General features: G+C 45.0%; 1 protein-coding gene across 1 annotated transcript in view; it reads left to right on the forward strand.

Annotated features, from left to right (window-relative positions):
• Nucleotides 1–217: 217 nt before the first annotated feature.
• The window catches only part of LOC134970016 (uncharacterized), a 34,517-nt gene continuing 18,130 nt past the window's right edge, over nucleotides 218–16,604 (forward strand). Inside the window, exon 1 of the mRNA XM_063946131.1 lies at nucleotides 218–263. Coding sequence (XP_063802201.1) covers nucleotides 258–263 — 6 coding nt within the window. The 5' untranslated portion in view covers nucleotides 218–257. The remainder of the gene's footprint in view (nucleotides 264–16,604) is intronic.

Raw genomic sequence — 16,604 nt, forward strand, 5'->3', positions numbered from 1 at the left:
TTAGAAAATGTTAACTTCTAGGAAAAATGCTTTTTGTTTTGTCTGAACCTTTTCAGTTTGCTGTAAAAGCTGGGTAAAGGCTCTGAGAGAGAGATAAGGCGAGTTCTAGACATTGGGCCCAGTTCGGGTCTTTGGCCTCACAGAGGGCTAATCAGGGTTTCAGCTGTGTAAGAGTGATATAGTGCTTCTAACCTGATTAGTATGGGCAGACTGCCTGGGAAGGCTGCAGGATCTGTGTGTGAGAGACACGCTTTCTGATGCAAGTAAGCTATACAGTATGTACTGAAGAACTCTGTGTTTTGTTTAGTGACAGTTAGGAATATCTTATGTTTAGTTAGTGCCGGACAGGCAAGGTATTTTTATTTTGGGGTTTGTTTTATTTTCTGTTTCAATAAAACTGGCCGGGGTCAGTTGTACCAGAAACTGGACTTGTGTTCTTCCTCAGCTGCTGCGTGCCGCCATATTCCCCAGGAAAAGGCACCTTGCACCCCTACAGTGTTACAGGTGATAAAGCTAAAAAGAACAGGTGTTTTCCAGTCCATAAGGCATTGAAAGATGTTGTGAGTAAGGAGTGGAAAAACATTGATAAAAGGCTGGGTAATACTAAAAGGCTTGATCGTATGTTCCCAGTAGAGGATGAACAATTTACTAATTGGTGTGCAATCCCCAAAGTTGACGCGGCAGTCGCAGAGATGGTGTCAAAAACCACCATTTTGTTAGAAGACGGTGCGGTCTTGAAAGATGGAATGGATAAGCGCATGGAGAGTGCGTTAAAGAAATTGCATATGTCTTCAGCAATATCGTTAAATCCGGTGTGGCGGTAGCGTCTGTCTCTAGAGCATTGAGAGTCTGGGGGTCGGTGTTGTCGACTGATCTAGAAGAAGGTATTTCGAGGCAGTATCTGCAAAGAAGTCTGAGCATAATGTCTAAAGGGATCGAGTATATCTGTGAAGCCTCTTTGGATGCTCTAGATTTTGCTGCGAAGTCTATGGCAGCAGGTGTGATGGCAAGGAGAGCTTTGTGGCTTCGTTCTTGGTCGGCGGATATGCACTCCAAGAATAGGTTGGTGTCCTTGCCATATGAGGGCTCTCTGCTGTTTGGAAATAAGTTGGAGGCCATCATACAAAAGATGTCAGGAGGAAAATCGGCCAAGTTACCTCAAGACAGGAGGAATAGATTTCCAATACCTTCCTCTAAGCAGCAGTTTAAGGAGGCAAGAGGATATTGACCAGGCCGCATTTACTCAGGGAGGTACTCCTCAGGTACTAGTAGGCAGTCCTTTCGGCAGGCCTATAGGAGAGGTGGTCGAAGAGCATGACCATTACAGGCTTCCGGTATCTTTCCCAGTAGGGGGCAGGCTTCAGGAATTTGTAGGCTGTTGGATGGAGTCTGTACAAGATACGTGGGTAATAGATGTCATATCCCAAGGATACCGGAGAGAATTTTCAAAACTTCCAGTATGGGACAAATTTCTAAGTTCAGAGACACCAACTACAGATCTAGAGTTAAGAGCCATGGAGGACAGTTTAAGGAAACTGGTAGAAGCGAGAGCCGTAGAGACTGTCCCTTTTCTGAAAAGAAAGAGTGGTTTCTATTCAAGACTGTTTCTGGTGAGGAAACCTTCCGGCGAGTTCAGAACTATCTTAGATCTAAGACAGCTCAACAAGTATATAGAAACAAAAAGATTTCGTATGGAGACTTTAAAGTTCATTCTGTTAGGCGTAAGAAAAAAGGACTTTTTGGCCTCTGTAGATCTAAAGGATGCTTATTTTCATGTTCCCATTTGCAAGCGGCACAGGAAATACCTAAGGTTTTGTGTCCTCGGCAAGCACTTTCAGTTCACTTGCCTGCCGTTCGGGCTAAAGACGTCTCCGAGGGTGTTCACCAAAGTTCTGACATCACTGATAGCCATGATAAGAAGTCAAAAAGTAGCAATATGGTCATACCTGGATGACCTGCTGGTGTGCGGAGAGTCAATAGAGAAAGTGGAGATAGCGTTAGGTGTGACGCTACAGATTCTGCAGGAACATGGCTGGCTCATAAACTGGGAAAAGAGCAGACTGTCGCCAAAACAAATAATACAATTTCTAGGGGTGCAAGTAGATACCCTCGACTATACGATAAGCCTTTCAGAAGAGAGGTGTCTAAAACTTCAAAGTCTAGCTACCCTCATAAAGGGGTGCAACATTGTGAAGATTCATCAGGGAATGCATCTTTTGGGGATGATGTCATCCACCATAGATGTAGTTCCTTGGACGAGGTGGAGGATGAGAGATCTTCAAACGGACATCCTGAACTACATCCGAAAAGGGTATTCTCTAAATTACCGTATGAGACTAAGTTGGAAGGCAAAAGAATCTTTGACCTGGTGGACGGACGAATGGCGGGTCAGCAGGAAGACGTCTTTGTCGGACCGTCATTCCCTGATTCTGACAACAGATGCGAGCACAAGAGGTTGGGGTGCACATCTGTTGCACAGAAGCTGTCAGGGTACATGGAGCAAGGAGGAAACACGTTTGTCTTCAAATCACAGAGAGATGAGAGCAGTGTGGAATGCCATACAGCATTTTCAGGAACAGCTGCAGGGAAGGCATCTCAAAGTTTTCTCGGACAACGTATCTGTGGTGGCGTATCTCAATCGCCAAGGGGGCACCAGGAGTCGAGTACTGATGGAGGAGGTGTCGAAGATATTGAAGTGGGCGGAATGCCATCTCAGAACTCTGGCAGCTCTACATGTTCCAGGGGTGAACAATGTGGTGGCAGACTTCCTCAGCCGGCAGGAAGTATTAGCAGGAGAGTGGGAGCTGAACGACGTAGTTTTTCAGCAGATCATACAGAAGTTCGGAAGGCCTCAGGTAGATTTGATGGCTACACACGTCAATGCAAAAGTACCACTCTTTTTCTCCCGATATCATCTCCCAGGAACGGGGGGAGTGGATGCTTTCTTCCTTCCTTGGACATTCAGACTAGCGTATGTGTTCCCTCCGTTCCCCATGATTCCAAGGACTCTCAGGAAGATCAGGGAAGAAAAGGCACAAGTAATAATAATTCTTCCTTACTGGCCGAAGAGGGTTTGGTTTCCTTCGGTGCTCAGGATGGCGGTGCAGGGTCCTTGGTGGTTGCCGTTGAAGAGAGACTTGCTGCGTCAGGGACCGTTGTATCCGAGTCTGCAACAGCTTCATTTGACGGCATGGAAATTGAGCGGCAGTTATTAAGAAATAGAGGCCTATCTGAGCAGGTCCTTAATTTGCTTATTCAGTCAAGGAAAAAAGTGTCCTCTAGTGTTTACTATAGGGTCTGGAAGAAGTTCATCTCGTGGTCTGGATCAAGATTTAATCCATTGGAAGCAGAAACATCTCAAGTCTTACAATTCCTGTTTGAGGGCTTTGAGAAAGGATTGGCAGTGTCCACTATCAAAGTTCAAATATCAGCCCTGAGTATTCTATTAGAACGGAGGTTGGCTGAGGAGGACTTGGTTAAAAAGTTTTTTCAGGCAATTAAAAGAATAAGACCGAGTTAGGTCAACTCTTGCTCCTTGGGACTTAAACTTAGTTCTCAATGCTTTGATGCTGCCTCCGTTTGAACCTATGCAGGATATTTCGCTGAAGTTCCTAACTTGGAAAGTAGTGTTTCTGGTAGCTATCACAACAGCCAGAAGAGTTAGCGAATTACAGGCTCTGTGGTCGGAAGAGCCTTACCTCAACTTTTTTCCGGATAAAATTGTTCTTAGAACTAATCCAGATTTCCTGCCGAAGGTCGTGTCGGAGTTTCATCTCAGTCAGGACATTGTATTACCATCCTTTTATCCAGATCCGCAGAATGAAGAGGAGCAAGCGATGCATAACTTAGATCTAATTAGAGCAGTTTCAATCTATGTGGAAAGAGTTAAGCAGTTTCGCAAAACGAAGCATCTGTTTGTGCTGCACTCGGGTGTAAAGAAAGGTGAAAATCCTACAAAACAGACCATTTCCAGATGGATAACGGAACTTTTGACGTTTATTTACGAAAGGAGTGGACGTAGAGTTCCAGAAGGTTTAAAGGCACACTCTACCAGGGCCGTGGCAACTTCTTGGGCTAAGAAGAGTCAAGTGTCGGCGAAAGACATTTGCGCAGCAGCTACATGGTCTTCAATACACACGTTCTCTAGTCATTATACATTGAATATTGTTGACACCCACTTTGGGAAACAAGTCCTTCAGGGGGCATTAAAATAAATAAGTATTATTGTTCAGCATCGAAACAAGGCTTCTTGTGTGTTTATATTGCCCTCCCTATGATAAGCGTTGGTATATCCCAGTAGTTATGGCTGCCATGAAGTAGCGTAGAAGAAAGAAGCAAATTATACTTACCGATAATTTCATTTCTTCGAGATACTTCATGTTGGCTGCCAAGATATCCTCCCTTAATTGGTTTTTCTCAGAGAGACTTGTCGTAGGAGACACTCAAAAGACTAAGGAGAAAGGGGTGGAGTGCTGTTATGTACCCATAGTGGGTGGTCCTTAGTGTAAAAATACAAAAAATCAACTCCCTGTCTAAAGTTAGGAATGGGATACAATCCCAGTAGTTATGGCTGCCATGAAGTATCTCGAAGAAATGAAATTATTGGTAAGTATAATTTGCTTCTATATTGTAACTGGATACTGTAACATGTAAATTGTCAATCACAGTGAGATGTTTAACTGTGCACTGAAAAGCCTAATATGGTGCATATATCCAGTAGTAAAGTCTCCACAGACCTAGCTAATTTGTTAAATGAGTGCCATTCCTTAAGTGGTTTTGTACACCTTAAATGAATAAAATAGTTCACAAATGCTGGCCAGCAATAAACAACCCCCTCAGTAGGGAAATATCATATAGCTCCAAATATACTTGTCTGCAGCCACCTGGATACCTGTGAGATGGCTCCGTCCATGCTCCAAGTGGTGAATAAAAGCTGTTAGCACAAGACGTCCCGTGGAGCGGCTATCTCCGTGGCCTGGAAATGAAAGCGGATGGCTCAGATCAGGACTTTAGTTTGCACCGTCAGTGACTCATGGAGCCGCGGTCTTCGTATAGTAGGAGAGCCAGTGCAGGCGGCTCAGATGGAAGTGCTGTGACTGCTTGATGGTATTAGATGATCCTGTGTTGCCGTGATCTCCGTCTCGGAAAGGGCCGGTGCGGGCGGCTCCAGAGGAAACTGCTCAAACCACTCGGTAATAGCTGGTGGATCCAATGGGTGTATATATGAAAAAGGGGGGGATTGTGTCCCCGTGTGCTGACGCGTTTCTCGACCAATAAAGCCTGGTCGTGTCTTCGGAGGAAGAATGTGATGATTTCCTATCCGGTATTCCCTTTTATAGGGACAGGGGGCTAATTATCCCAATAATTGAAAGCACCAGAATTTAGATTTATTAAGACCTAATAGTCTCAAAAGTGTGTAGCCATAGAAAATAAAGGCATTTCTATTTACGAACAGTTCTACAATAAAATACAACAAACAATAAATAATGTAAGGCAGATAAAATAAAAGAAGCATACATACATATGGATGTGGCTAATATTAATAAAAAATGAATAATAATAAATGAAAATAAAAAATGTATAAATTCAAATATTATATAAAAAAATTATATAAAAAAAGACCCATATATATATATATATATATATATATACACACACACACACATACTTGTATCATATAAATAATACAATCACATTAGAGAAGACAGCAGTATCATAATAACATATCCACTATAGTTCCTCCTAATATTTCTAACATTTATAAGTGAACCACAGTCCACTGTGTCCATGTCTAGCACTTCTTTCATTAAGTTCACCCTACATCAAGCTATTCTCTTACCTATGGTTCATTCAACTGTATCATGTATTTTATTGATTTATAAAATAATAACAATGCTGCCTGGCAAATTGACAGTATAGAGAGTAAAAAGTTTTTCATTACCATTGCTATAGCTTTCCTAGTAATCTGACATACTGTATATTGGACAGTGAGTTATAGTAAGTTCACAGGTCAAGTTCTAAATGAATTAGTTTGAACTGCTACTATATAACAGAACCTTGATGCATCCAATGCCCGTGACCAGGGTCGGACTGGCCCACAGGGGTACCAGGGAAACCACCGGTAGGCCCCACTGCCTGAGGGCTCACTCCTACTTCTCGGGATCAGGTTCCAGACTGTGCACTTGTATTATACATGGTCAGAGGCGGATTGGCCATAGGGTCTACAGGGAAGATTCCCGGTGGGCCGACGCATAGGGTGTGTGGGGCTTCGTAAGGGGGCGTAGTCATTTACGCCCCCTGTACAGACTACTGTAGCGCTGAAATGTGAGGTGCGCGATTACGTCATCGCGCACCGCACAGTAAAGGACCTCTCCATGAAGGGAAACTAGACGCGTACGCGTCTAGTTTCCCTTCAAAGCGGCCAGCGGCAGCGGGGGGCACAGCAGCAGCGGATCTTGCCCTGGTGCGGTGCCCTCCGGATGGCGCCCTGCGCCCTCCGGGAGGCTGTGCCCCGGGCAAAAGTCCTGCTTGCCCGTGGCAAGATCCGCTACTGCCGACGCACACGCGGGGCCTGTTTTGTTTGAGGACATGTAGTCCTTTTTATAGACATAATGAATAAGATGCAAAATAATTTGCATAAATGAAAATGACTTTGCCACTTAGCCTGTGATTGCAGATGATCTAGTGTATGCTCTGTCTGCCTGCTTGGCTGACATATAAGATTGAGTGAATAGTGATTGGGATACGTGGTTGGTGTAATAAGTAAGAAAATATATCTTTCTAAAGAATGATCTAGTTTCCTAAATTCTGAAGGTGTATCATATAATGTGCTCATAATATTTAATTTTATTTATTTTTAACTTCCCCCTTGATGCGGGACATCCCCACTATCTGGAAAGTCTTGGGGGGGGGGGGGGGGTGCTGCTGCCATGGCCCATGGCTAGACCTTACACCTCTGGTGCTGCCCATGTGGGGCCACTAGTACAAGTTTTTCCAGGGCCGCTTTTTGTTCCCAATCCGCCCCTGTACATGGTAGATATGTTGCATTACACTGCACTAAACTATTGTGTATTTCAAGCCTCTGTGGAGGCTGGCCACACGCCCTTTGTAGGCTGGCCACACCCCTAAGTATGGGCCGCTGTAACTGTATTACCCCGGTGGGCCCTTCATGCCCCAGTTCGACACTGCCCGTGACTGCTACAGTATGGGAGTTGGTGTTACTCCCCCAGCAACTCGCTGACTAGTGTAATGGCTCAGTGACTTTCAGCCAAGCTTATGTCTGATTGGCATGTGCTACAGTTAGTTGGAAGACTGCAGCTGCTCTGATGGAACAGGTTGTATGTATTTTCTTTATAAAACTTGATTATAAATATAATCATATGGTTTTGCTATTAATGCGCTTAATAGGGATGATAGACTAAATTCTGATGATAGAGATTATAATATCAGTTTTACTTCATTTATGTTATATGCACACAAGTAAATGCAAAAACACCTCTTGTTCTGTTTGTATAAATCCTTTTCTGTGAAGATTACTTATTGAGATGTGCTTATTTGTGCCGCTTTTTAGTGCAAGTTAAATTGAGAAATGAAAATAGCTGATGATTATTATGGTTATACATAAAATGTACACACTGCACTTTAATAATAACAAGCTTTTGTTTTTAACACCTAACTGGCAGCCATGATGTTTCTCCTGCTCCCTCACCCTCTTCCTTTACATTCACTAACAAAAAAATGTTCAGAAATCTAAATTGGGTCAGCGTTCCTTTAATTTGTAGTGCTGAGCCCACAATACTACTACAATACGGAATAATGATTTCTCCTGCTAAAAACTTCCACTACACAATAATCATCATATGAGGTATTATATAACTGTACCATGTACACACTTATAGTCCATGGTTAATTGATTAAATGCCAGTTTGAACATTCACAGTCGGCTGCATTTTGTGTTGCTCTTGTTAATGTTATCGATTTTTTTCTTAGTTTAGCTGTGGCTGAAGGTCTATTTTTCTAAACTAGTCAATATATCTCACTGTGTGGAGTTACATTTTCCACCCTTGTGCCTTTATTAAACACACTGTCTACGTCAACAGACTTCAGCACTCTACTCATATTGAGACACTGTAGAGGAGGGGGCACATATTTGGTTTCTGGTGGAGTCACTGTGTATTTGAGAGACCATGAACAATCAGCAAGTAGCCAGAAGGATCAGACTTTCAGAAACCAGGACATCCTGGGAAGATCAAGGCAGTGCTGAAGTAGCAGCTGGGAAGCTTGAGGTTATGGAGAAGTTCTTTACACCACTGCCCCATTCTACTGGCCGTAGAACAATCAAGGATAGAACACAAAAGGAAGCTAGCTGGGAGGGGATTAGAGATAAGTACTATAAAGAGTGTATATCCTCTTCATCACGCTCAACTACTTCATCTCCATGGTCATCAGAATCTAATTTTGGGGTCCGTGAGCGGTTTTCTGGTTACCATGCTCATGCGACGCATTCTCGCTCATGTAATGATCTATCTGTTGCAAAGGGGAGAGGAACAGATGAGAAAGGGGATTTCCCTACTAAGCAAAAGAATACTTCACATATTAAAAAAGCCATTAGAGATAGCTCAGAGCGATTGTCTCCAGGAATATACAAAGGAGGATCAAGCAAGAAGAGTCACTCTGGACTTGTGAGGGATGTGGGGCCTAACAGTAAGAGTGAAAGAGAGGATGAAAGAAGCTTAAAAAATGGAAGTCGGCGAGCCAAATCCATGGAAGCCCTAGCTGAAAAGGAAACAAGGAAGAGACAAGGTAATGGGCGAAGAGTCACTGAGGAGAAGAAAATGTTCTCTCGTTTTCTAGATGAAATAACTGTCCAGGTGTTAAGTCCTTCAAGCCTGAATTCTTTAGGAGTTAAAGAAAAACAGAACATAGGCAACCGAGAGCAGTGGAAGAACTCCAGTACAGATAGCTCAGGTTCCAGAGGGAAGAGAAGTCAGCCTAGCTCTGCCATGGAGCAGCAAGAGGTTAGACGGAAAGGAAGAGCTCTATCGGCTACAAGGGCAAAGGCAAATGTAGAAACTCCAGGAATTCGGAGAAATAGAGACATGAGTACCAGTCCTGACTCTTTATCTTCCTCAACCTGGCATAGAGGAGAAAGAGAGGATACAAATCTTAGTGTATCATCCCTGAGCCATGAGCCAAGAAGAACAAGCCACAACAGGCTGTCACGTGAAAGAGAAATAAAAAGTAGAAGTCTATATGAGCAGATGGGGATGGAGAAGAAACAACTTTTTGGTGGTGGAGGAGTTATAAAGGGAAAGGTGGGTTGATACTCCGTATGCTCTAGCATTTTTTCTAATTACATGCTATAACAGCTGTTTTGCCTAAAGTATACTACTTATAATATCTACTGTAGAAAGACTCATGTTTTAAGGATTTTGCAAGCTACTGAGGAACTCTATATACAAGAGCAGTCAATTACTTTGATATACTTTTATCATGTAAAAAGAACATTCTAAATATACTTGACTTTTACTATGTTGATAGAACTCCTCATGTAACACAGCCTAATATCATCTGCATATTAAAAGTATATGTGCATACTCCTGTTAAATGTATTTGCATACACAGTGAGTTATAATGTTATCACATACTGTATACTCATTGTCACCTGGTGCCATTACTTAAAAATCTTATTAGAATTCACCTTGGATTTCTGTGCCAGGCATAACATATATTGACCATTACATGGGTAGGGCCCTGTGACTTTCTATAATCATTGAAATACTTTGTGTTTTCTAAACTCTTTATAATGGATCTATAATGGGTGCATTATCCCATATGCAGTGGCTATTAAAGTATTCTATAACTTGTCATTTTGGCAAATTTTCTTATATAATGGAATCACAATGAATTGGTTTCTGCAGTTTTATTACAACTGAACAACACAAAATAATCTGCAATTTTAAATGTGAAAAACAAAAGTTTTTTTCTCATTTTAATAAAATATATAAACAATAGTAAATACCATTTTGCAAATACACCTTAATAAATCCTATTACAACTGTCTTCAGAGGTCAGTCATATCATTAATCAATTGGAGTAGATCTGGAGCACTGTCAAGTTTATAAAATAAAATAAAACACCTGTCTGTACAATATTCCACAGCTGGTCAGTCCAAGAGCTTCATTGTGTAGGTAAAAGCACATTAAAAAACAATTCAAATAAAGGAGGAGTCTGATAAATACTGACCAGGAGCATTTTCATGTTAGATCCTGATTACGATCCCATCAAACCCTAGGCAAAATACTGCTTTGGGACCCCTCAATTTGTCAAGCAAATACACTTTTCTCTAACGTCCTAGTGGATGCTGGGGACTCCGTAAGGACCATGGGGAACAGACGGGCCCCGCAGGAGACATGGGCACTTCAAGAAAGAATTTAGATTCTGGTGTGCTCTGGCTCCTCCCTCTATGTCCCTCCTCCAGACCTCAGTTTGAATCTGTGCCCGGACGAGCTGGGTGCTTTTCAGTAAGCTCTCCTGAGCTTGCTGTGAGAAAGTATTTTGTTAGGTTTTTTTTATTTTCAGGGAGCTCTGCTGGCAACAGACTCCCTGCATCGTGGGACAGAGGGGAGAGAAGCAGCCCTACTCTCTGAAGATAGGTCCTGCTTCTTAGGCTACTGGACACCATTAGCTCCAGAGGGATCGTACACAGGATCTCACCCTCGTCGTCCGATCCCAGAGCCGCGCCGCCGCCCCCCTCGCAGAGCCGGAAGACAGAAGCCGGGTGAGCATGAGAAGCAAGAAGACTTTGAAATCGGCGACAGAAGACTCCGGTCTTCACTGAGGTAACGCACAGCACTGCAGCTGTGCGCCATTGCTCCCACACACCTCACATACTCCGGTCACTGTAAGGGTGCAGGGCGCAGGGCGCAGGGGGGGGCGCCCTGGGCAGCATTTGGACCTCTTGTTGGCAAAAGTGAACATATATACAGTTGGGCACTGTATATATGTATGAGCCCCCGCCAAGAAAATACATATTTAAGCGGGACAGAAGCCCGCCGTCGAGGGGGCGGGGCTTCTTCCTCAGCACTCACCAGCGCCATTTTTTCTCCACAGCTCCGCTGAGAGGAAGCTCCCCAGGCTATCCCCTGCAGATACATGGTAGAAGAGGGTAAAAAGAGAGGGGGGGGGGCACATAATTAGGCGCAAAAATCAATATAAACAGCAGCTACTGGGTTAACATTAAGTTACTGTGTTATTCCTGGGTTTATAGCGCTGGGGTGTGTGCTGGCATACTCTCTCTCTGTCTCTCCAAAGGGCCTTGTGGGGGAACTGTCTTCAAAAAGGGCATTCCCTGTGTGTGTGGTGTGTCGGTACGCTTGTGTCGACATGTTTGACGAGGAAGGCTATGTGGAAGCAGAGCGGGAGCAAATGAATGTGGTGTCTCCGCCGACGGCGCCGACACCTGATTGGATGGATATGTGGAAGGTTTTAAATGATAATGTTAATTCCTTGCATAAAAGGTTGGAAAAAGCTGAAGCCTCAGGACAGTCAGGGTCTCAGCCCGTGCCTGATCCTATGTCGCAGAGGCCGTCAGGGTCTCAGAAGCGCCCACTATCCCAAATTGTTGACATAGATACCGACATGGATTCTGATTCCAGTGTCGATTACAATGAAGCAAAGTTACAGCCAAAATTGGCTAAATCCATCCGTTATATGATTATAGCAATTAAGGATGTGTTGCACATCACAGAGGAAACCCCAGTCCCTGACAAGAGGGTTCATATGTATGGGGAAAAGAGGCAGGTGGTGACCTTTCCCCCTTCACACGAGCTAAATGAGTTATGTGAAAAGGCTTGGGAATCTCCAGATAAAAAAAACTGCAGATTTCCAAACGGATTCTTATGGCATATCCTTTCCCGCCAACGGACAGGTTACGCTGGGAATCCTCCCCTAGGGTGGACAAAGCTTTAACAAGCTTATCCAAGAAGGTAGCCCTGCCGTCACAGGATACGGCTACCCTCAAAGATGCTGCGGATAGAATGCAAGAGGGTACCCTGAAGTCCATTTATACACATTCAGGTACCTTACTGAGGCCAGCGATCGCGTCGGCCTGGGTGTGTAGTGCTGTAGCAGCATGGACGGACACCCTGTCTGAGGAACTTGATACCTTAGACAAGGATACTATATTAATGACCCTGGGGCATATAAAAGACGCTGTCCTATATATGAGAGATGCTCAAAGAGACATTAGTCTACTGGGTTCTAGAATAAATGCTATGTCGAGTTCTGCCAGAAGGGTCCTGTGGACTCGGCAATTGACAGGTGATGCCGACTCAAAAAGGCACATGGAGGTTTTACCTTACAAGGGTGAGGAATTGTTTGGGGAGGGTCTCTCGGACCTGGTCTCCACAGCTACTGCTGGAAAGTCAAATTTTTTGCCATATGTTTCCTCACAACCTAAGAAAGCACCGTATTACCAAATGCAGTCCTTTCAATCACAGAAAAGCAAGAAAGTCCGAGGTGCGTCCTTTCTTGGCAGGGGCAGGGGCAGAGGAAAGAAGCTGCACAATACAGCTAGTTCCCAGGAACAGAAGTCCTCCCCGGCTTCCACAAAATCCACCACATGACGCTGGGGCTCCACAGGCGGAGCTAGGCCCGGTGGGGGCGCGTTTCCAAAATTTCAGCCACAAGTGGGTTCACTCCCAGTTGGATCCCTGGGCAATAGATATTGTGTCTCAGGGATACAAGCTGGAATTCGAAGAGATGCCCCCTCACCGAAACCTCAAATCGGCCCTGCCAGCTTCCCCCCTCGAGAGGGAAATAGTGTTAACTGCAATTCACAAATTGTATCTTCAACAGGTGGTGGTCAAGGTTCCCCTCCTCCAACAAGGAAGGGGTTATTATTCGACCATGTTTGTAGTACCGAAACCGGACGGTTCGGTCGGACCCATATTGAATTTAAAATCCCTGAACATGTACCTGAAAAGGTTCCGGTTCAAGATGGAATCGCTGAGAGTGGTCATCGCAAGCCTGGAAGGGGGGGATTTTATGGTGTCTCTGGACATAAAGGATGCATACCTTCATGTCCCCATTTATCCACCTCATCAGGCGTACCTCAGATTTGTGGTACAGGATTGTCATTACCAATTGCAGACCAGAAAAGGGTTTATCTCCCGATAGAGAAAGCTCAGGAATTCATGACACTGGTCAGAAACCTATTAAAACCGAAACAGGTGTCAGTGCATCACTGCACTCGAGTCCTGGGAAAGATGGTGGCATCATACGAGGCCATTCCCTTCGGCAGGTTCCAAGCGAGGACCTTTCATTGGGACTTACTGGACAAATGGTCCGGATCACATCTTCAGATGCATCGGTTAATCACCCTATCCCCCAGGGCCAGGGTGTCTTTCCTGTGGTGGCTGCAGAGTGCTCACCTTCTCGAGGGCCGCAGATTCGGCATTCAGGACTGGGTCCTGGTGACCACGGATGCAAGCCTCCGAGGGTGGGGGGCAGTCACACAGGGAAGAAATTTCCAAGGTCTGTGGTCAAGTCAGGAGACTTGCCTTCACATCAACATTCTGGAACTAAGGGCCATATACAACGCCCTACCTCAAGCGGAGACCCTGCTTCGCGACCAACCGGTTCTGATTCAGTCAGACAACATCACCGCTGTGGCTCATGTAAACCGACAAGGCGGCACAAGGAGCAGGGTGGCAATGGCGGAAGCCACCAGAATTCTTCGCTGGGCGGAGAATCACGTAAGCGCACTGTCAGCAGTGTTCATCCCGGGAGTGGACAACTGGGAAGCAGACTTCCTCAGCAGGCACGACCTCCACCCGGGAGAGTGGGGACTTCATCAAGAAGTCTTCACGCAGATTGCAAGTCGGTGGGAACTGCCACAGGTGGACATGATGGCATCCCGCCTCAACAAAAAGCTACAGCGGTATTGCGTCAGGTCAAGAGACCCTCAGGCGATAGCTGTGGACGCACTGGTGACACCGTGGGTGTTCCAGTCGGTCTATGTATTTCCTCCTCTTCCTCTCATACCCAAGGTGCTGAGAATCATAAGAAAAAGAGGAGTGAGAGCAATACTCATTGTTCCGGATTGGCCAAGAAGGACTTGGTATCCAGATCTGCAAGAAATGCTCACAGAGGACCCGTGGCCTCTGCCTCTAAGACAGGACTTGTTGCAACAGGGGCCCTGTCTGTTCCAAGACTTACCGCGGCTGCATTTGACGGCATGGCGGTTGAACGCCGGATCCTAGCAGAGAAAGGCATTCCGGATGAGGTTATTCCTACGCTGATAAAGGCTAGGAAGAACGTGACAGCTCAACATTATCACCGTATATGGCGAAAATATGTTGCTTGGTGTGATGCCAGGAATGTCCCTACGGAGGAATTCCAGCTGGGCCGTTTCCTTCACTTCCTGCAGTCAGGAGTGACTTTGGGCCTAAAATTGGGTTCCATTAAGGTCCAGATTTCGGCCCTATCCATTTTCTTTCAAAAAGAGCTGGCTTCTCTACCTGAAGTTCAGACGTTTGTAAAGGGAGTGCTGCATATTCAGCCCCCCTTTTGTGCCTCCAGTGGCACCTTGGGATCTTAACGTGGTGTTGAGTTTCCTGAAATCCCACTGGTTTGAACCACTCAAAACGGTGGAATTGAAATATCTCACGTGGAAGGTGGTCATGCTACTAGCCTTGGCTTCGGCTAGGCGTGTGTCAGAATTGGCGGCTTTGTCACATAAAAGCCTCTATCTGGTTTTCCATGCGGATAGAGCAGAATTGAGGACCCGTCCACAATTCCTGCCGAAAGTGGTTTCATCTTTTCATATAAACCAACCTATTGTGGTGCCTGTGGCTACTACTGACTTGGAGGATTCCGAGTTGCTTGATGTGGTCAGGGCTTTGAAGGTTTATGTAGCCAGAACGGCTAGGGTCTGGAAAACAGAGTCTTTGTTTATCCTGTATGCTTCCAAGAAGATTGGTGCTCCTGCTTCAAAGCAAACTATTGCTCGCTGGATCTGTAACACGATTCAGCAGGCTTATTCTGCGGCTGGATTGCCGCTGCCAAAATCAGTTAAGGCTCATTCCACTAGGAAGGTGGGCTCTTCTTGGGCGACTGCCCGAGGGGTCTCGGCATTACAGCTGTGCTGAGCGGCTACTTGGTCAGGTTCAAACACTTTGCAAAGTTCTATAAGTTTGATACCCTGGCTGAGGAGGACCTTGTGTTTGCTCAATCGGTGCTGCAGAGTCATCCGCACTCTCCCGCCCGTTTGGGAGCTTTGGTATAATCCCCATGGTCCTTACGGAGTCCCCAGCATCCACTAGGACGTTAGAGAAAATAAGATTTTACTTACCGGTAAATCTATTTCTCGTAGTCCGTAGTGAATGCTGGGCGCCCGTCCCAAGTGCGGACTTCTTCTGCAATGCTTGTATATAGTTATTGCTTAAATAAGGGTGATGTTATAGTTGCATCAGGGTTGAACTGATGCTCTGTTGTTGTTCATACTGTTAACTGGGTAAGTTTATCACAAGTTATAAGGTGTGATTGGTGTGGCTGGTATGTATCTTGCCCTGGATTACCAAAATCCTTTCCTTGTACTGTCAGCTCTTCCGGGCACAGTTTCTCTAACTGAGGTCTGGAGGAGGGACATAGAGGGAGGAGCCAGAGCACACCAGAATCTAAATTCTTTTTTGAAGTGCCCATGTCTCCTGCGGGGCCCGTCTGTTCCCCATGGTCCTTACGGAGTCCCCAGCATCCACTACGGACTACGAGAAATAGATTTACCGGTAAGTAAAATCTTATTTTTTTTTTGTTACACTAACCTAGGCCCATTTAAGCACACTTGGTCCCTAGGTGGGAGCCTAGTTTAATTAATGAATAATCCAGCTCTGTGCCATTTCCACCACAGAAAGAAACTGAGCTTTTCTGCGGAAAGAAAAATAATCAGCCAATCAGCTCCTAACTGCCATGTTACAGGCTGTATTTGAAAACTATATGGGAGCGCTAGGTCTACACAACCTAATTCAAATTAATAAGAGGGTCTACCTTGCTGAGACTTGTAGTTCTTCACAGAAACTAAAATGCAGGTGCACACCCTAAATAATACACTGCAATGTCTGGATACTAGATAATGCTAATCAGAATAATTATAATAAACTCTGCAATATAACAGAGTCAATTTGAGGTGCTTAGCATAATTTTGGTCAAAAATATGGGCCCACCAACCGCAACCAGGTGACCTTATCTCATGGGTCCTTAAAACTAAGGTTCAAGTCCAGGGCACCCCCCTTCCCCTTCCCCCGGCCCAGCACAAGCCAACTGCCACAGTAGTTAGAGGTTTAAGTGTGAAAAAGTGTTACATCAGTGTCACGATCGTAGGCAAGGCGATTCCCCAGATACGCCAATCTGTGAATCCCTGCCGCGTGACACCATTACTGGATACCTGAGTGCATGCGTTAATTTCAACACGGTCACTGCCACCAGCCAAAGTACAAACGTTTAGGGTATGACCCAAGGCAAACATGGCTTTTGCCTGCACCCAGTATTATTAATATTTTGGTAACGCCTCTTTCAGAGAGTTGGGTTGGATACACAACAGAAAA

This window comes from Pseudophryne corroboree, chromosome 11 (assembly GCF_028390025.1).
Source record: "Pseudophryne corroboree isolate aPseCor3 chromosome 11, aPseCor3.hap2, whole genome shotgun sequence".
NCBI classification, from domain to species: Eukaryota; Metazoa; Chordata; class Amphibia; order Anura; family Myobatrachidae; genus Pseudophryne; species Pseudophryne corroboree.